Here is a 21,359-nt window from a genome sequence, read left to right as displayed (position 1 = left end):
TCATTTTATGTGTATGAATGAGTGTTCTGCCTGGGTGTATTTAAGTGCAAAACACGCATGTAGTAGCATGGAGGCCAAAAGAGGGTGTCAGAGCTCTTAGAACTGGCGCTCTGGATGGTTGTGGAGTAGTCATCAGTAGTTGTGAGCTGCCATATGGGTGCTGGGAACTGACTCCAGGTTCTCTGAGAGAACAGCAAATGCTCTTAGCTACTCTTTGCTATCATACGATTTTTTCTATTCCTATGTTTCTTGAATATGGGAATAGAAATGCACACACTTTAAACTTATTCTATGTGTATAGGTGTTTCTGTGCGCCCTGTGTGCTGGTACCTCAGGAGGTCAGGAGAGGACGCCCCAGAACTGGAGCCAGTGCTCTTAACTGCAGCTCTGTGTTGTTTAAGTTAATATTCAGGTCTAACATGGTGGTTACAGATCTGAAATCCCAGTACATGGGTGGCTGAGGCAAGAGCATTGGGGTCCCAGTGTATATCCTCTGACAAAATACCAAGTTCAAGGCCCTCTCTCCAAAAACTGGAGGGCTGTTTGAGACGGCTTAGCAGGTAGAGGCACTGGCCATACAAGCTGCCAACCTGAGTGGGATCCTCAAACCCCAAACAAAGGTGAATAGGGAACCGATCCCCAGAGCTGTCTTCTAATCTCTACACATGCATTACAGCACATTCAGCCCACTAATAATAGTGAATGAAATAAATTTAAAATTTTAACACTGGGGAAGAAAGCTGGAGAATCATGAGTTCAAGACCAGTATGAGCTACATAAGGAGTTCCAGGCCAGCCTAAGCTACATAGTGCAACCATCTCCGGCCTCCCATATTCCCCTCAAAAAAGCCTGGAAAAATAAAAACTTTTAAGTCTACTCGAATGGTTGTATCCCCCCCTAATTAACAAAATACATGTTGAAACCTTAATATAGGATATAATTAGGCCATAAAGGTAGCGCCCTTATGGATGGATTGAGGTGTTCATGAAGGAGAAACCAGAGGCCTGTCTGTGATCTCTCGTCCTCCTGCCTGTCTGCCAAGCTCTGGGATTACAAACACGCTCTACCACACCCAGGTCCTTACAACATGAGGACACAAGGAGAAGTTAGCAGTCTGCGACCTAAGAGGCCCTCATTCAAACCCATCCTGTGGTCCTCCAGTCTTCAGCCATTCCTGCTGTTGTCTGTAAGCTGCTACGCTCCTGCTGTTGTCTGTAAGCTCCTCTCTAGCTACTCAAGTAGAGTACCGCCCACTCACTTTTGACTGTGTTGCTTTCTTGTTTTGTTTTTGTTTTTGTTTTTCAAGACAGGGTTTCTCTGTGTAGCCTTGGCTGTCCTGGACTTGCTTTGAAGACCAGGCTGGCCTCGAACTCACAACGATCCACCTGCCTCTGCCTCCTGAGTGCTGGGATTACAGGCGTGCGCCACCACCACGTGGCAACTTCGTTGTTTTCTTTAAGCTTATTTTATTACTATATTTATTTGATTGGGTGCATGGGAGTTTGCATGTGCATTAAGTGTGCCATGCACAGCGTACCTGTGGGATCAGAAAACAACCTGCAGGAGCTGGCTCTCTCCTTCTACCACATGGATGCAGAAAATTGAACCAGAGTTGTAGTCATGGCAGCAAGCACCTTTACCTGTAACTTTTTTGGGGGGGACAGGGGCAGGGTCTCATTGTAAAATCCTGGCTGGCCTTGAACTCACAAGAGATCCACCTGATTCTACCTCCTAGGTGCTGGTGTTAAAAGTGGGCACCACCACAACCAGTTGCTGTTCTTTTTTGTGGGGTGGAGTGGTGGGATGATGTTTCAAGGTAGTCTTACCATGTAGGCTCTGTCTGTCCTGGAACATACTACGTAGACCAGGCTAGCCTAGAAATCAGAGATCTGCCTGCCTCTACTTCCCAAGTGCTGAGATTAAAGGTATGCATCAGAATGTCAGCTTTGGGTTTGTTTTTGTTTTTTTTTTCCTTGTTTGTTTTTGTTATGATGATCTAGAAGCTTTGAGGGGAAAAGCTGCCTTTGATACAATATGCTTTTAATCTTTCAGACTTGTTTTAATCTTTCAAACTGATCTAATTAACTATTGACTATGTTTTTTATATGTTTGTGAACTGTTTCTTTTTAAAATAACTTATACTAAATTTGTTCTTTGAGAAATTCAAAAAAAGCATGTCAATTAGTTAGCTAAAAGCACTGAGAGACTTTTTAAAAAGATTTTTGGGGGAATTAAAGTAACCTATTTATATTCTAAAGTTATGCCTGCTTGATACGTTTCTTAATAATATGAGAAACAAGCCGGGTGTGGTGGCGCACGCCTTTAATCCCAGCACTCAGGAGGCAGAGGCAGGTGGATCGCTGTGAGTTCGAGGGCAGCCTGGTCTACAAAGCGAGTCCAGGACAGCCAAGGCTACACAGAGAAACCTTGTCTCGAAAAACAACAACAACAACAACAACAACAACAACAACAACAATAATAATATGAGAAACAGGTCTCTGTGATTATTTAGGCTCTCACTGTAGTTCTATACTTTATTTTCAACTTTAAAATAAAACTGACTGATACAGAACCCAGAGCCCCATTGCCACCTTGTCTTTCCTTTATGAAATAAATCCTCTAAGATCAAGATACATTATATCAAGTCAGGCATGGTAGCTGGTGCTGCATGCCTGTAATGGCGACGGAGGAAAGCTAAAGGATCATTGCAAGATCAAGGCCAGCCTGGCTCTATATCAAGACTTTGCCTCTATCCCATGTATGTATGTATGTATGTATGTATGTATGCATGTATGTATGCATGTATGCATGTACGTATGTATGTATGTTCACTCATTCATTCATTCACTCGTGTCAAGGTTCTGCCTCAATCCCATGCACCCATTCAAGACAGGGTCTCTATACAGTCCTGGCTGTTCTGGAACTTGCTATGTAGACCAGGATGGCCTTAAATTCAGAGATCTACCTGCCTCTTCCTCCCCAGTGCTGGGGATCTGATCAAATCACTGCCTCTGTTCTTGACAAGCACAGGAGACCCTCTAGTACTCCCACTATCTATAATAAAACAGAATGGCTAAACTACTCAGGTACTACAGCAGGAAAAGCACAGCTAGTTAGTAAATATACCGCACATCCATTCTTCAAAAAGTTTAACAGGTGACTACCAAAACACACCAACACCCAATTCCCTTACATAAAATGGTATATTTTCATATAACTTACATATCTCCTCACATCTGCTTTTAATTACTCCATATTACTCTTGTGTGTATGCCATCACTCAAGGCTCTCAACTATTGCTTAAAATCACAAAGTTTTACTTTACTTCAGCCCATCACAGAATTCAGGCCATGCTAGCATGCCTATTGTATAAGCCAACAGAACAAGCATCACTGAAGACACTCTAGCTGAGCGTGGTGGAGAGCACGCCAAGGCCAGGATCAGCTCAACACAGTCAGACTGTCCCCAAAGGAGGCAGAGGTCACTTTCTACCTACCAGTACTATTTGTCCTGTTGCTGGTGTCAAATAGCCCAGATGGAACTTTCACAATACTGCTGCCCCACGCAGGAGGCTCTGTAGGACTCTGAGGTTCTGGACTAGGGTGCAAGTGTTTTGAGCCAATGACAGACGTATCACACACCTCTGAAAAAAATAGTTGGATGTTATCACTCCTGCTTTTAACAATAATGATTAGAAACCAGAGATTATTTTTACATATGGATGTAGTCTTTCTGCAAGTGAGGATGAGTACATGACTAAATTCACTGACTTACTGTATCTGGCTTACTTTATACCATAAATACGAAGAGTACCAACTAACACAGTGCTTTACTCCAGCATTCAATAATCTGGGCTTGAAGGTTTCTCAGTGACTCAATTAAGCCCTCGGCCTTGACTTCTATTTCTTCCATTGTCAAGTAGCTTATCTGTAACTCTGGAGCATAAGTATTTTGATCAAAGAAGACACACATTTGTGTAAAAGAACAAGAAAAGCCTATGCCATAAACCAAAATCCTCCTCACAGATCCATAAAAGGATCATAACAGATGCTCTCTACCTCAATGAGACCCGTAAAAAAGAGGAAAACCATATATAATTATTTTTAACCCACCAATGTAAGCTATACTTAGAGACACCCAAAGACATTCTAATAAAAAAGCTTTTTAAAATCAAAGGACTCTCAAGGCCTGAGGATGCACAATGTTTGCCTTCTAAGACCTGTGAATGATTCTCAGGTTCAGAGTTGGGAGGGCAGAGGAACAGCAAGCTCAGTTTGACAGCTCAAATGTTTGGTCTTCTTGCTGGGCATGATGACTGGCATATGCCTGTTGTCCCCACACTATGAAGACAGAGGCAGGACGAACAGGAGGTTAAGACCAAAACAGGACAAAGTTTAGTCCTAGTTTTGTTTAAAAAAAAAAACCAAATAACAAAAAAAAAAACCTATGTAACTTTGCCAATGGATGGTACTTCTTTACAAAATAAAGAATGATCTACAAATTTTCTAAAGTCTGTTAAAGTCTAAACCTCAGGGACTTATCAAAGTCTACCTGTGAAACAGGCTGTACATTGGCAAGAATTACCAATGAAATCACCACATAAGATAAAGCAACCCGAGCGCTCTTCCACACAAAGCTCAGGCACTCTGGCACTTGCCTTCAATGTGCAGCTCTGTGGTGGTCAGTTCCTGTGGCATGTGCTCTGCAGGTGCATGGACCTCTGCATCCTCCTTGACTAGTTCATCCTTGGACCCATAGCCTTGGTCAGACTGGCCACCTGTTTAAAAGATGCATGCTCGTAAATACTTTTATATGTCTAAGACACAGCTATAAACAGAAAATGCCACAGATCTATACACTCGAACTAAACAGAAAAACAATAACTCTCACAAGACACATTTCAAAAACAATGATAAGCAAAGACGAGGAGAGCAGAACAGACAGAAAACTCTTCTACATTCGAAAGCACCAAATCTTCATTTCCTCACCTAAAACTTAAAGGCAATTTGGGCAAAGCATTTTGAATCTCTGATGAGGAGGGTTTATAGCATATTGCTTATTTTTTTTTAAATTTTAGGTAAGAACAAAAGAGACTGAAACACATACCTGATACTTTTGCAAAAAAAAAAATGTAGGAAGAACAATAAAATTTTTACTGTAAGAAAACAATAAGAAGAGTTTATCTACAAAGGGTACAGGAAAACAGATTTTTAAAAAAGAGGAAACTTCCTAAAGTATGGTTTACTGTGTTGATTTTAATTCATTTTTATGTATTCAAAAATTAACTCAACGAAATTTGAGAGTGCTCTAAAACTGATCCAAATATACAGCCAACTAATACTATATATGAAACAACTCCATAGGGGTCAGGAGAAAGGTAATCTATATAACTTGAATTGAACATTTTAAAGCTACATGCATTTCGGGTGTGTGTGTGTGTGTGTGTGTGTGTGTGTGTGTGTGTGTGTGTGTGTGTGTGTGTGTGTGTGTGAGAGAGAGAGAGAGAGAGAGAGAGAGAGAGAGAGAGAGAGAGAGAGGTTAGAGGACAACTGCTGGGAAGCTGGTTCTTTCTTCCACATAGCCCCAAAGATTGAACTTAGGTCATGTGTAGCCTTGGCTGTCCTGGATTTGCTTTGTAGACCAGGCTGCCCTCGAACTCACAGCGATCCACCTGCCTCTGCCTCCTGAGTGCTGGGATTAAAGGAGTGCGCCACCACACCCAGCGATTAATCACAGCACTCAGGAGGCAGAAGCAGGCGGATCGCTGTGAGTTCGAGGCCAGCCTGGTCTACAAAGTGAGTACAGGACAGCCAGGGCTACACAGATTTGAAAAAAAAAAAAAATCAGGTGACAAGGTTTTCACCATAGAATAAAATATAGGACAGTTTCTGTATGTGATCTGGGAACTAAATTCAGAGCACGTATGTGTTAGGTGAGCACTTTACCACTGTGCCCAATTAAAAAGGAAAAAGGACTGAAGAAAGGTTTAAAAAGAAAAAGAATCCTGTGGGGCTGATTTGGAACTGGAGGTTATTTCTACAGCACCATGTACAATTTGTTTCTCATCCTGCTTGTTGAAAGTCTAAACACAGAGCCGTAACACCTTGGTGTAGCAGTGGGTACACCAAGACCCAGAGCTGGACTTCTAAAATCTAGTCTCCATTAAATGACACTTGGAATTGCTGGGGGAAGGGGAGTGGGGAGACTGATCCCTGAGCTCAGGGAGGGAAGACACAAAAGTGAGAAAGGGGTTTGTTGCCCCAGAAAGGAACCATATCCGCACACCTAAGAGACACAATAACCAAATTTAGAGGGATACCCACTGGGCCAACACTGAGGTAATCTGGGAATGGATAAAGACTAATACAGAGATCTATAAACACACACTGATAATAAGGAAAAAGATAATAAGAAAAAGTTTCCTGGATATACCAGAATGCCATCTTTAATATAGCAGTAAAATTACCACATTGTAACCATCATAGAAAAGATTAATTTAGGCAAGCTTCATCAATGAATGATAATTTTAAAAAGTATGATGAAAAAAAGTATATTACTACATGGTCTTACAGTCTTCCCAGGCCCCCTAAGGACAGCTTATGATCTAGAAGAGGTAAGATACTTACACGTAGAGAGCCCAGACTGCACTGATACCAAGTGACTTAGGAAGGACAGAGAGGCACATAACAATCTGACAATCACACATACAGTACACTAATGGAGACATCGAACCCAAGCTAACTGCAAGGGAACATACAAACACAAATCAAAAAATATTCTACAAACAAAGATCAATCTTTCAGCATAAAGTTATAACAACGAACTGCTGGTGAGTGTGCTGTGGTGGTGGCACACCTTTAATCCCAGCACTTGGGAGGCAGAGACAGAGATCTTTAGGAGTTCAGGACCAACCAGAGCTACAAGTGAGACCATACATACATGCACGCATGCATACATACTGAGGGACTATATGTCAAGTTACAGGTGACTAAGGAGCAGGGACTGAGGTGTTCGATTCCTTAATCACTACTATTTAGAATCACTAACCTCAGCGCTGACAAAAATGGCTCAGCAGGTAATGGCTCATGCTGCCGACCCTGCCAACCTTGGGACTCACATGGTGGAAGGAGAGAACCAACTCACACAAGTTGTCCTCTGACCTCCATACTTGTGTCATGGCACATCCTTCATGGCCCCGCCCTGTCCCCACCACCCCACACTACATGGCACACTGCTCACACGCCTGTCCCCGCCCTGTCCCCTGCAGCCCACACTACATGGCACACTGCTCACATGCCTGTCCCCGCCCTGTCCCCTGCAGCCCACACTACATGGCACACTGCTCACACGCCTGTCCCCACCCTATCCCCTGCAGCCCACACTACATGGCACACTGCTCACACGCCTGTCCCCACCCTATCCCCTGCAGCCCACACTACATGGCACACTGCTCACACGCCTGTCCCCGCCCTATCCCCTGCAGCCCACACTACATGGCACACTGCTCACACGCCTGTCCCCGCCCTGTCCCCTGCAGCCCACACTACATGGCACACTGCTCACACGCCTGTCCCCACCCTATCCCCTGCAGCCCACACTACATGGCACACTGCTCACACGCCTGTCCCCACCCTGTCCCCTGCAGCCCACACTACATGGCACACTGTTCACAGCCTGTCCCCACCCTGTCCCCTGCAGCCCATACTACATGGCACACTGCTCACACGCCTGTCCCCACCCTATCCCCTGCAGCCCACACTACATGGCACACTGCTCACACGCCTGTCCCCACCCTGTCCCCTGCAGCCCACACTACATGGCACACTGCTCACACGCCTGTCCCCACCCTATCCCCTGCAGCCCATACTACATGGCACACTGCTCACACGCCTGTCCCCACCCTGTCCCCTGCAGCCCACACTACATGGCACACTGCTCACACGCCTGTCCCCACCCTGTCCCCTGCAGCCTGCCTAGCCCAAGCCAAGAAGTCAGTAGGTTGTTTTGCTGGTTGGCTTCCTCAGGAAGTCTGTGTTGAACTATGGTGCCATGAATTGAACAAGAGACTAGGAAAGAGATAAGCTATTACCCAGCAGTCCCCAGGAAGAGATAAGCTATTACCCAGCAGTCCCTGGGAAGCTAAGCGTCCCTGGACTGGGCATCAAGCAGAAGGGTTCCACAGGAAATACTTGGAATGAAATGAGCACAACTAGCATCAGGCTCAAGACTCCAAGTGCCACAAGGCCCCACTAGAAACCCTAAGGACACATGGTCACTGGCAATCGAGTATCTCCTGTTTAGTTATTAGAAATTCAGCTGAGGGGCGGAGAGAGACGCCCTGGCAGTAAAGAGCACTAGGGGTCCTTCCAGAGGACCCACTGACATGGCCACTCACAACCATTCAGTCTCAGGGGACTGGATGCCTCCTTAGGCCGCTAAGGGCACCGGACATACATGTGGTATACAGACAAACATCCAGAAAACACCTATATACAGAAAATAAAGTTAAAACAACGAAGCTGAAAATCTATGAAAAGGTCCTGAAAGTGACATCCTAACTACTATACACCAATTACTAGAATGTTGTTTTTTGTTTCTGTTTTTAGTAAAAGATGAATTTGCCTTTATAAGACAAAATTTTAAAACTTGAGGAATAAGGAAGAAAGATAAGGATGTATCTCTTGTTATCAGTATTCCTTATAAACTGAGTGTATATCAATTACATACTTAGCTTTTTTTAATAAATAAAGCTAATTTTAAATGACTTTATATATTCATATGAAAACATAATAAACATTATTTTGTCTAAATAATACACAATAAAATACCAAAACAAAATTTTAGTACAGAAAAGTATCAGGGAAAATAAACAGAGGAAACAAATAAGGTAGCTTTAAAACAGAAGCCTCAGGGGTAGGTAGGCAGGGGTGGGTGGGTAGGGGTAGGATCAGCGGTTAGGAGAGGAGCCAGCCCCCACACAGTAGCTCAGTGTACCTCCAGTCCCAGGGAGTCTGGTGCCCTGTTCTGGCCTCCTCAAGACACCAGGCATGCATACATATAACATGTAGGCAAAACACCAATACACAGAAAATAAAAATAAAATCTTAAAAACAAAAGTTTTTTGTAAAGTTACAAATAGTTGGTTTAAAAGGCTAATGACTAACAAGATGGCAACATACAGGCTCATGTTGTAGTGGTTTATGTACACTCCTGTAATTGTAGCAAGGCAGTTTTCAGGCACAAAAGCTAAGCGGACTTTTGGAAAGTAGTGAACACTTCAACAACCCATGATACCATTTCATGCAACGATACTACAAACAAATCTAATTGCAGCAAAACATACTTGACTTCTAAATAAAATAATAAATGTTTGCAAACTGGTCATAAATTGTCACATGAAAAATTTTGAGAGCCTATATATGATTACCCTTATCTAAAAACAAAAGCCAAGAAACTGAAAAATACAATAGATAAAATACAACCAAGTATCTTTCCCCCACCCTTGAATGTCAGCAAACTTTAACCTAATAAATGAGAAATTACCTGAAGTGGTTAACATTCAAGGGTAGAATTAAAGCACACGCGTATCCATAGCTTCAGTTCACAAAGTCTGTCTGCCCCACACCTTGACAGCCCAGGACAAAGGCAGCACCAAGACACAGCACAGAGTGAAAAGCAGAGCAACAGAGAGCAGAGGAGAGGAAACTTCAGTCATTGAGACCAGTCACCAGAGGACGCACAGGCGCATGAGTAACGAGCAGCTAGACAGCACACACAGCGGGATGCGTGGCACGGACCCCTCTTTTCAATGCAGTTGCTCCTTCAAGACAGAGGTTGTGCCTGTGGTACATATAAGTAGCTTCTACAATCACAAGTCCTAAACGAAAACATCCTTTTTCAAAATGACTTGTTTTCTTTTCTTTTCAGGTATTCATAATTTCAATGTTCTAAGTTAAATTTTCAACTTACTGAAAAAGGGATTTATAAATTGTGTCATTAATGTTCAAGTTCATTAGGTATGACCCTAACGACTATCTCAGACACTTTCATAAATTTGTTCGTTTATTTTTGTTGTTGTTCTTTTCTTTTTTTAAGATAGGGTTTCTCTGTGTAGCCTCAGCTATCCTGAACTTGATTTGTAGACCAGGCTAGCCTTGAACTCACAGCAATCCACCTGCCCCTGCACACTTTCATAAATTTAAGATGAACAAATATAACGATCTACCACACTAGAGCACTGTGCACTACACACCAAAGTCAACGTCACGCTACAGGATGTAAGGAGACGTGTAGAAGCACAGTCCTCTCAAAGGTATATACTACTCTCAAGAGTACTCCCTCTATGGAAATTCAAGAATGTATTTTTTTAAAGGAACATTTACATGGTGGTTACTGAAAGGTTAGTAAAATATAGATTTTAGTACCTGTGCTAGAGTGATTATCAATGGAATCGAGGCTGATTAGGTCTTTGACGAAGACTGTGTGCTCCCCACTGTTAGCATCGTTAGAACTATCCACACTACCATGGCTCACTGTGTCCCCATCGCTTCCACCTGCAGCATTCCGAGGAGCTAAAGATACGACAATGTAGTTCAATAACCATGTACAATATTTCTAAAACTAAACATGAATGGCCCACAGTTAATTTATAATTACACAACAATTTGTAGATTTCTGTGGGAGGGAAAAAAAAGGAAATGTACCCTTGGCTGTAAATAAAAATGCTAAACAGAATTACTCTACTTCATATAAATAAAACTTCATGTTTATAACCTACAGTTAAAAATATCTTTCCAATCACACACATTACCTGATATTGAAAAGACCTGTGATTTTTGCCCAGTCTTTTTAAGTGGCTGCCTAAATTGGGCCAAACCATGTATGACATTCCGTACTTTAGTCCATAAGAAAATACCACTGCGAGTACTGCCAGGCCATGGGCTCTCCAAAACGACCTAAAAGTTTGAAAAAAAAAAAAAAAGGTTATTTATGGTCAGGAGCTGCCTCAGTGGGTAAAATCACTCTCTGTACATGCCTTATGCTAGCCCAGACCCCTAACCTGGAGAAAAGAACCAAAAGCTGTCTTCTGACTCCCACACAAATAAATTTTTTAAAAAATTAAAATTAACACAAGTTAAGTATTAAAAAATTTAAGTTTAAAAAAACACACACACATTAGCAAATATATGGAGAAAAGAGAACTTTGAACCATGGGTGAAAGCATAAATTAATAAACTCAGTGGAAAACAATATGAAAGTTCCTTAAGAGCTAAAAACTACTGAATACATCTCTACAGGAACTGAAATCAGTGTTTCATACAGGCATCTGCACTCCGTTCACTGTGGCAGTTAAGAGATGTTGGTTTACAGTTGGACAGGAGGAATACATTTAAGAGATCTACTGTTCAACATGGCGACTATAGTTAATAACAATATATTTATTTTAAAATTTGTAAGAGTAGATCTCACCACAAAAAATAGTAAGTGATGTAATAAGTTAATTATCTTGACAAAGTTCCAAAATATATACACATTTTAAACATGTTGTACATAATTTATATAATTTCTGTCAATGAGGATGGGAAATTAAGTTTAACAAATAATAAATTAAAAAATACATACTGCTTATCTAATGTTAATCCAACTTACCTTATTATAGTAGCCGTAAGTAATAGCATTTGGCTTTATTCTAGCAGTTTTCATTTCAAATAGGACTCTCACTGCTAGCACAGGGTGGATGTGCAGTCCACAGAGCTGCATTACCACTCGATAGCACACCTAACAAGAAGAACAAGGCATCAGTACTAGGCTACTTGAGCCTTGCAGAGATTTTAAAAAAGACTCTACTCAGCCAGGCGTGGTGGGCATATGGGAGGCGGAGGCAGGAGATCAAGGCCATTATACCATACTTAGTGACTCCCAGGCTCGCTCAGGTTAAAGAATACTCTTGCTAAGAAAACAAATAAAATACAACAACAAACTCTATCAGCCGAATAGAAATAATCAACAGTATTAACTATTTCATGTACATGCCTCATCTGTTTGAGAAAATAAGTCTATATAAGGAAAATGAGTGTTCCCCATAATATGAAATACTGTTCCCCATAATGTGAAAAAGAATTGATTTCTAAAATAAAATGTGGTAAAAATATTTTTCACCCCAATCGGTATGCTTTATACTCTATACTAAAGGAACCGTAGCTTCAGGATGCCTGTTAAACAGATGGGATTGTTAAATAATATAAGAAGAATGACAGAGGCTTGGAAGGTAACAGAGCCCTTGACCAACTTGTGTAAGACCCTAGGTTCAATCCCTAGGGGGCACCTTCCACAAATAAACAAATAAATAAATAAATAGGAAAGAAAGGAAGGCAGAAATTAAGTACAATGCAACAGTATTAGCAAAGACATTTAAAAAAAAATTGTAATCTTGTTTTGAGTGTCATTTGTCACTCCTATAACACCAAAAATAACTTCCAGGCCAGGCACAGTGGCTCACACCATTAATCCAAACACTGGTAGGGCCAAAGGCAGGCAGATTTCTGAGTTCAAGGCTAGCCTGATTTACATAATGAGATCCAGGCTAACCTGGGCTACATGGTGAAACACTATCTTAAAAAATAAGTTAGGCATTGGTGACACATGCCTTCAGTCACAGCACTTGGAAGGCAGGACAGCCAGGGCTACACAGAGAAACCCTGTTTAGAAATACAAGTAAACAAACAAACACACACTTCCAAAGAGAGAAAGGCTAAGAGAGTACCTCAGTTTCCCGAAGGAACAGGTAGATGATATAAATACTTCTTAAGGTTGATCAGAGGAAGGAGAGGGAGGGTGGAGGGAGAGGAAGGAAGGGCTCGCGCTCATCTGTCTATCAGCTGATGTAACCTTAAGTCAACCTTATGAAAAAGTCCTATTATTATCTATAGTAGTTTCCAGGGGGCGATGACTATCATAATCTACGAAGGAGAGAGAAGGAAATACTGGCTTCTAGTGGATAGGGGCCAGCAATGCTGCTAAACATCCTACTATGTACAGGACACACACACACACACACACACACACACACACACACACACACACTCCAATAATTTTGTGTTTCAAAAGTCAACAGTGCTGTGTAAGAACAAACACTGTGGCCTAAGTCAGGATGTCTTTGCTTCATTCCACAGTGACAGTTTACAGCATCTCCCAAAGTCACCCAGGCTGGATCCTCCTGCCTCAGCTTCCTAAATGCTGCTATGCACGCACCACCACTCTCATACAAAGCAGTGGTCTTCTTCTTGTTTTGGGTTTGTTTATTTATTTAAACAGAGTCTGATTATGTAGCTTTGGCTGACTTTGAAACTTACTATGTAGATCAGGCTAGGAGTGCTGGGATTAGAGGTATATACACTACCGTACCTGGGCAAAACAGTAACTTTTAATAAATATCACGAACAAATATATATTAGCACCATGAGACAGAATGATGGTTTCACCTTAACTATTTCATGAAAACGACTAAGCTTGCTGAAAAGTGAGGAAGAGCTAAATGTTTGTTTGTTGGTTTGTTTGTCTGTTTTTCAAGACAGAGTTTCTCTGTGTAACAGCCCTAGCTGTTCTAGAACTTGCTTTGTAGATCAGGCTGGCCTACAACTCAGAGAGAGCCACTTGCCTCTGCCTCCCAAACAATGGAATTAAAAGCTTAGTCGCCACCGGCAGACTAAGAGCTAAACTAACTATTGGCATTTCCTACCTTCCTTTTTGTTTTTTTTATTTTGTTTTGATTTTTTTTGGGGGGTGGGGGTTTCGAGACAGGGTTTCTCTGTGTAGCCTTGGCTGTCCTAGACTCACTTTGTAGACCAGGCTGGCCGGGAACTCACAGCAATCTGCCTGCCTCTGCCTCCCAAGTCTGAGATTAAAGGCGTATGCCACCACGCCTGGCCTTGTTTTGATATTTTTAAGATAGGTTGTTGCTCTGCAGGCCACGGTGTACTAGCCAGAAACTTGGGGCAATTCTCTGTCTCAGCCTCCAAAAGTGCTAGGATTATCATGAGACACCATGACTGGCAAGACCCACACCCTTAACAACATGTACTGGCATGGGCTAGCCAAGCACTCACCATGCACGAGCAAGGCCCTGGATTCATCTACTGCACTGCAGCTACAAAAACAACAAAAAGGCAACAATATCTCCGTGTCTTGTACTTACCTCATCTAGTGGATCCACGTCTGTCTTCCTCATCTTTATAAGCACATCATATGCCTGTTGGAGTGCTCGGACCTTAGAGTGAGAGACTCTAACATAGGCCGGGAGACAGATAAACCACAAACTGTAACAATGACTAAAGAGACACTTGGCCCACTGTGGTGGGTTCGTATAACATCTCTTTGCCAACTTATGAGCTGTCTTTATCTCCTATAAAGAAAATAAATATCACTGTATTTATTAAAATTCATTAGATGAGTGAAGTAAAAATAAAGAAAAGGGAGATTCCTGCTCTCCCCCCACCCACCCCCCGGAGATAGGGTTTCTCTGTGTAACAGCTAGGGCTGTCCTGGAACTTGCTTTGTAGACCAGGCTAGCCTTGAACTCACAGAAATCTTCTGCCTCCCCAAGTGCCTGGGTTACCACACCCAGGTGAAAAGGTAAATTCATAATATAAACTTAGACTTTAAAAATTAAGGATTTTATAGTCTTAAATTTTGTGCCACACGGTTCCAAGAACTTTGGTTTATAGCCCAGCTGCTGCTGCTGCTTTCTTCCTCCTCCTCTTTTTGGTTAATACATAGTTTTTTTCTTTTACTCTTCTCTCACACATTACATCCCAACTGCAGTCTCCCCTACCTCTAGTCCCTCCCCACCACCTCCCCTCTCCCACAGATCCACCACTCCTCCATTTCCCATCACACAAAAAAAAAAAAAAAGAAAAAAGAAAAAAGAAAGAAAGAAAAGAGCAGGCCTCCCAGGGTATCTACCTAATGCAGCTTAACAAGTTACAATAAGATTAGGCACAAACCATCATCATATCAAGGCTGGATGAAGCAGCCCAAAAGAAGGAAAGGGGTCCCAAGCACAGGCAGAGTCAGAGGCACCAGCCACACCCTTGTTGGGAGTCCTCCGGAACAACAAGCTACACAGCCATAAGGTTTATGCAGAGAACCTAGCTCAGACCCATGCAGGCTCATGATTGTCCCTTCAGTCTCTGTGAGCCCCTATGAGCCCTGCTTAGTTGATTCTGTGGGCCGGGTCTCCTAGTGTCCTCTACCTCTCTGGTTCCTACAATCCTTCCTCTCTCTCTTCAGTGGGCTCTCTGGCTCCACCTACTGTTTGGCAGTGGTCTTTGCATCTGTTCCAAGTAGGCAAGGGCCAAGAGTAATTAAAAATCAAATGTAAAAGATTCCAAGATGTGTGAGTGCTCACTGTGCTCCATCACATGACACCAGGTACCTAATCATACCACAAATGCCAAGAGACGCTGTCTGAAATGCCTGTACTGTTAGTCAATACAACACACGCAGTCCCTGCTCTTAAAGAAACATAGTGGCTCTTTTGTGGGCTCCGAGGCCAGACATCAAGTTCTCATGCTCGCAGATTGAGCGCTTTCCTGACTGAAGTATAGCCAGTTTTATTTCTGCACTATATTTTACTTTTTAAAACTGTGTATGGGCTGCTGACATGAGCTTCATTTTAAAAAAAGGCATTAAGTGACCTTTTTGGATTAAGATTAGCACAGAACTTCCAATAACTTCCAATAATTTTGTTATTTTGTGCTATATATTTATGCAAAATAGCATTTTCACCACTAAAGAATAAAATCCAAAGCCAGGCATGGTAGTGCAGGCCTTTAATCCCATCACTAAGGAGGCAGAGGCAGGTGGATCTCTCGTGAGTTTGAGACCAGCCTGGTCTACAAAGAGAGTCCAGGGCAGCCAAGGCTACACAGAGGAACCCTGTCTCGGAAAAAAAGAAAAAAGAAAAAAAAGAATAAAATCCAAGTATTGATCAACTCTGAAAACCACTGACAGTGCTGTCGATCCTGCAACATGTCCAGGGCGCACACGCAGGGCTCAGAACAACGTTGTGGGACCATCCTTTCCTTCCACCTTATAGGGCCCTGGGGGTGCGCTCATGTCAGGGGCCTGCACAGCAGAGACCGGCCTTCCTTTCTCCAGACTACCTCTACTCTTAAGAAGAAATATTTTTCTCATTCTTCTTTCTACTAATAATTAAGAGGTATTTTCTGCCAACATTTGGACTTAATTCTCCCTTCTGAGCTTATGGTTTATATGTATCTCTCACTGAGTTGGTCTTTAAAACTAACTGGTCCAAGGCAAGACACTGTGGTTTATAACTGCGATCCCAATACCCAGGAGGGCGAGGCAGATGCCACAAATTCAGTCCATCCCGAAGAACCTCAAAATATCAGTGTATAAAAGATGTTATTTTAATGCATCTCAGCGTAGCTTAATCCTTTCTTCCTAAGTTAGGTGCTGCAATAATGTAAGATGTCTAGGCTATCCTCTGTTAACACCTTTGTTGTAGTATTTGTAATATTGTTTTGTACATAAGGCACAAAGAAAATACAAATCAAGTTACAGTGAAGTATCTATCACTTCATATTCACTAGATAGCATAATTTTAAAAAGCAAATAACTGAAAAGGATACTGTAGTTACCAGAACCCTTAAATAATGTTAATGGAAATGTAAAATGGTAGCAGTTCTGGAAAATAGCTTAGCATTTCCTCAAAAGACCCAACAGAGAATTACCATACAAAAAATATAATGGCTCTATTCCTACACATGCTAGGAAGACATGAAAACATGTATCCACCTGACAACTGCACACAAATGCTTATACCAACATGATGCACAGTAGCCAAAAGAAAGAAGTGCTGCGTGCCTATGAGCAGACAAGCTGCTATGTGCATGCAATTCAGACGCATGCTAGAGGATGGGGAGATCTTGAAGAGATTATGCTAAGCTAAAGAAGACAATCACCGGGGAAACAGAGGATCCAGAGGGTCCTAGAAACCTACAAGAAGAACATTATGATGGGCGGATCTGGGCCTGGGGGTCCTGCTCAAACTATGGCACCAGCCAAGGACAATATGTGCAGTAACCTTCAAACCCCTACCCAGATCTAGCCAATGGACAGGACATTCTCCACAGCTGAGTGGACAGCACAGTGTGATTTTCACACGAACTCTGATGCCCCATATTTGACCACATCCCCTGAATGGGGAGACCTGGTGGCTCAGAGGAAGGATAGCAGGCTACCAAGAAGAGACTTGATACCCTATGAGCATATACAGGGGGAGGAGGTCCCCCTCAGTCACAGTCATAGGGGAGGGGAGTAAGGGGAAAATGGGAGGGAGGGAGGAATGGGAGGGTACAAAGGATAACTACTGAGGTGTAATATGAATTAATTAATAAAATATTTTTTAAAAAGGAAAAAATAAAGAAGACAATCACAAAATACTACTACTACTACATTATCCTAGTTATATAAAATCCCCAGAGTAGTGCATCTGTGGAGACAAAAAAACAGATTAGTGACTGCAGAGGGCTGTGAGGAAAGGCCACAGGCTTTTCTTCTGGAGTTAAGGTATGAGCCACCACCACGGGGATAAATTATTTACTTTTTAGTTTATTTCTTTTAATTTTTGAGGCAGGACTCACTATGTAGCACGGTCTGGCCCGGAACTCACTTATAGACTAGGCTGGCCTCAAATTCATACTAATCTTCCTGTCTTCCTTCCTGAATGCTAGGATTAAAAGCGTGTGGCATCATATCTAGAAAAGTTGTACTTTTCTTAAGGTATGTTTGGTTCCCAAGACTTCTCTTAAATAAAAAGGAATGCTTTCAACTTCAGCTTTAATATCAAGTTGGGTACAAGAAATACAGTTATACTCATGACGACCACAGAGGGCCTTCACATGGCTCCTAAGGATTCTTTTTTTTAAATTTTAATTTTATTAATTTATTTAGATTACAACTCAATTGTTATCCCATCACTTGTATCCTCCCGTTCCTCCCTCCCTCCTGCTTTCACCCTATTCCCCTTTCTAGGTCTAAGACCGAGGGGGACCTCCTCCCCCACTATATGGGCACAGGCTATCAAGTCTCATCTTGGTAGCCTGCTTATTCTTTCTTTGAGTGCCATCAGGCCTCCCGGCCAAGGGGAGGTGGTCAAATTTGGGGCACCAGAGTCCATGTCACTCCTAAGGATTCTATACAAACTGCATGTCACAAACTATATATTTTACATTTTCAATGAACACATGTTATGTAAAGAGTATCTGACCTGTTTCGTTCTTTTAGCCATGAGAGCAGGGCTGTTTGTGATGCTACTCCCAGGAGGATGTCTACTGAAAAACAGTTTCGGCTCCTGTGGGCTGTCAAAAAGCTTAAGATCCAATCTTGGAAAGCATGTGTAACTAAAATAGAAAGCAAAAATAACATCACTGATTTAAAATCCATCAAATTCAACTACTCAGCACTAGGTAAAAATTTCTAAACCTCAAATATTATCCAATAATATTCTTTAAAACACCTTATAATTTATTTCAAAGTATGAGAAAACACAGACTGTCCTATGGGAAATTCTAGCTGATCCAAGCTATTTGTTTTTTATTTTCAACCAGTTTCTAAAAAGAAAAATCCTTGACATCTTACTTAGAAAGAGGAATTCACAACTATTTTAATAAAATCCAACTATTTAAGGATAATTATATTTAAAAATAGTATATTTTTAACCAAGTTTTTGTTTAAGATATTAGTTATCATTAGGATTTTTACAATGTGCATTCTTTTTATTTTAGAAATGTATTATGATTTAACCAATTCCTTATACTTCAGAATATCACCAATCAACTGTCCTTGTGCATCTTTGTAACTACTTTTGCTTCATGTCTTAAAGTGAATACCAAGCTAAACCAGTGTTTCTCAAGGGAGTTGGACTTACTCTAATCACTAGCAGATGACTTCAAAAATGGGTATGAGCGTGTGTGCGCTCTCTCTCTCTCTCTCTCTCTCTCTTCTCTCTCTCTCTCACTCTCTGTGTGTGTCTCTGTCTCTGTCTCTGTCTCTGTCTCTCTCTGTCTCTCTCTCTCTCTCTCTCTCTCTCTCTCTCTCTCTCTCTCTCTCTCTCTCTCCATAGCTCAGCTTCCATCAGGTAGGGTAAAAAGCTATCCTATAGTTTGGTGTGCATTTCTCTAAATGCTAGAAAAGCTGAGTATCTTTCATATGACTGACTCTTTCTCCTTGGAAACTGTCTACTGATTTACTTTGGCAAATTTTCTTCTCGGAAAGACTGCCTTCCCTGCTTGATTATGCCCTGTGTGTCAGTGCCAAAAGCCTCAAGCATACAAGTAAAGTCAAAGTAAAAATGAATTCTACAGCATGAAATCAAACTAGCGTTTGACTAAGACACTTCTTGTAGGTATAGTGCCTGTCTCACTTAGCCCTGCTGAGATTAGTCTCTTAACAGAGGTCCTTGACTTTCCCTTAGAAAATTATTGTAGAAATTGCTATATATAAGCATACACATATATGTATGTGTGTCTGCAAAGATAAAAAGAACTATGAACAATTCCACAAGAAACAAGGTAAATAAATTACCAAGGTAACTGCATATAACGTAGCCATTTAAATCATAAGGCATTTGTCAGGCATAGTGCTGCACACCTTTAGTCCCAGCACTCGGGGAGGCAGAGGGATCTCTGTGAGTATGAGGCCAGGCTGGTCTGCAAAGAGTCCAGGACAGCCATGGTTACACAGAGAAACCAAAAAAAAAAATAAAAATAAAAATAAAAATAAAAATAAAGGCATAAGGCATGAAAACTTTTGATGACATGGAAGAATATTCAGACCATTAAAGGCAAGCATAGGTCACAAGGAAAATGTATAAGATGAACTTATCTATGCATTGCATACATAGACCAAATGTCATTAATAAATCTAAGATTAGTACTAAAATTGTGTGTTAGATTTCTTATTTCATTTTTTAAGTTTAAGAAACTGTACCATGATGATTATAATAAGGAAAACATTCATTGTAATTTCTGAAAAGATTCTCATCCAAATCCTACTTGTTAGGCTTTCTTATTTATTTATTTATTTTTTATTTTAATTTTTTATTTTCAACTTTTTTTTTGGTTAATTTTTTTTGGTGGTTGTTTTTGTTTTTGTTTTGGTTTTCTTGTTAGGCTTTCTTTAAACACAGAATGACTGCTCTACTCTCACATTTTCTCTATCTCTTTTCTCTATCTCACTAACTGAAGACTTTCACAGGATCAAAACTCCTAAAGTTAGTTAGTAGGGAATCTCAAAACAATCAAATAAAACCAGAAAGAAAGAAAAAAAAAAAAACAAACCCCAAATCCAAAACTTTTTCTTGAGAAATAAAAATCTGAAGATTAAAATATGGTGAAACACATAAGTGACATCCCTTCCTAAGGCCCTTTGTCCTTACACAGCAACGCCTAGTGATGAGTCCATTGGGTGATCGTCTTAATTCACTGAATTCACTTTGAAAATTATCTCCACAAATTCAGAAGATGTGCATCTCTTAATTGTGGCAAAAACAGAAATAAATTCGTGCTACCTGTACTGAGGTGACAAGTTACTTCCATCGTCAGGAGGTGGCTCGGGTGGTGTTATAAATACAGTGTGCTCACTCTTCTGTGAATCATCTAGCTCTATCAACTTAGTGTCTTCTGCTGAATCCAAGTCAACCTGAAAACAAATAATTTCTCCAATTAATGTGCATAAAAGCAATATCTATCTGAAACTCAATATTTCAAATAAGAAAAAAAATCATACCTTGTCTGTTTTTTCTACACTTTTATCTGGAAACAACTAGAAGAGGAAAAGAAAAATTCTTAGTGAAAACATCTACCAAATTCAATAATTTTTAAAATCCTGATTTTTAAAAAAGAAGAAACCTGGGGCAGGAGAACGGCTCAGTGATTAAGAGCACTTGCTAGGCAAGCAAAAGGAGCTAAGCGTGGACCTGAGCACCTGCAAGGCTGGCAGAGACAGAAGGACTGCTGGAGCGGCCAACAGCCCAGGACCAGGCTCAGCGAAAGACCTGTCTCAAAGGAACATGGTGGAGAGTGGTACGGCACGACACCCCGCGCCCTCCTCTGGCTTCTGCATATATGTACCACCACACATGTGTGCATGCACCACACAGACAAAAATAAACTTTTTTTCAATACCAAGTATACACAAAAACATTTCCCAGAGTATTTTTAGATTTCATGTGCTTAAAGCATCTGCCTGAGGCTTATAGGGCAGAAGGTAACTTCTTTTTCTTAGTTTTCTTTCCTTCCTTCCCTTCCTCTCTCACTCTTTGAGACAAGTCTTTC

General features: G+C 41.3%; 1 protein-coding gene across 6 annotated transcripts in view; it reads right to left on the bottom strand.

Annotated features, from left to right (window-relative positions):
• DENND4C (DENN domain containing 4C) overlaps positions 1-21,359 on the bottom strand; it is a 104,691-nt gene that overhangs the window by 24,208 nt on the left and 59,124 nt on the right. For 5 of the 6 annotated variants that reach the window (XM_084794644.1, XM_084794640.1, XM_084794641.1 and 2 more), the window contains 9 exons: positions 20,812-20,847; positions 20,594-20,724; positions 18,293-18,425; positions 14,195-14,401; positions 11,650-11,778; positions 10,811-10,955; positions 10,425-10,571; positions 4,658-4,777; positions 3,497-3,643 (listed from right to left, as the gene is read on the bottom strand). In XM_084794644.1, coding sequence (XP_084650770.1) covers positions 3,497-3,643; positions 4,658-4,777; positions 10,425-10,571; positions 10,811-10,955; positions 11,650-11,778; positions 14,195-14,401; positions 18,293-18,425; positions 20,594-20,724; positions 20,812-20,847 — 1,195 coding nt within the window. The remainder of the gene's footprint in view (positions 1-3,496; positions 3,644-4,657; positions 4,778-10,424; positions 10,572-10,810; positions 10,956-11,649; positions 11,779-14,194; positions 14,402-18,292; positions 18,426-20,593; positions 20,725-20,811; positions 20,848-21,359) is intronic. The other variant, XM_084794643.1, reaches the window with a different exon arrangement.

Source organism: Acomys minous (assembly GCF_964271855.1).
Source record: "Acomys minous genome assembly, chromosome: 1".
Lineage (NCBI taxonomy): Eukaryota > Metazoa > Chordata > Mammalia > Rodentia > Muridae > Acomys > Acomys minous.
This window is presented reverse-complemented; position numbering and strand designations above follow the sequence as displayed.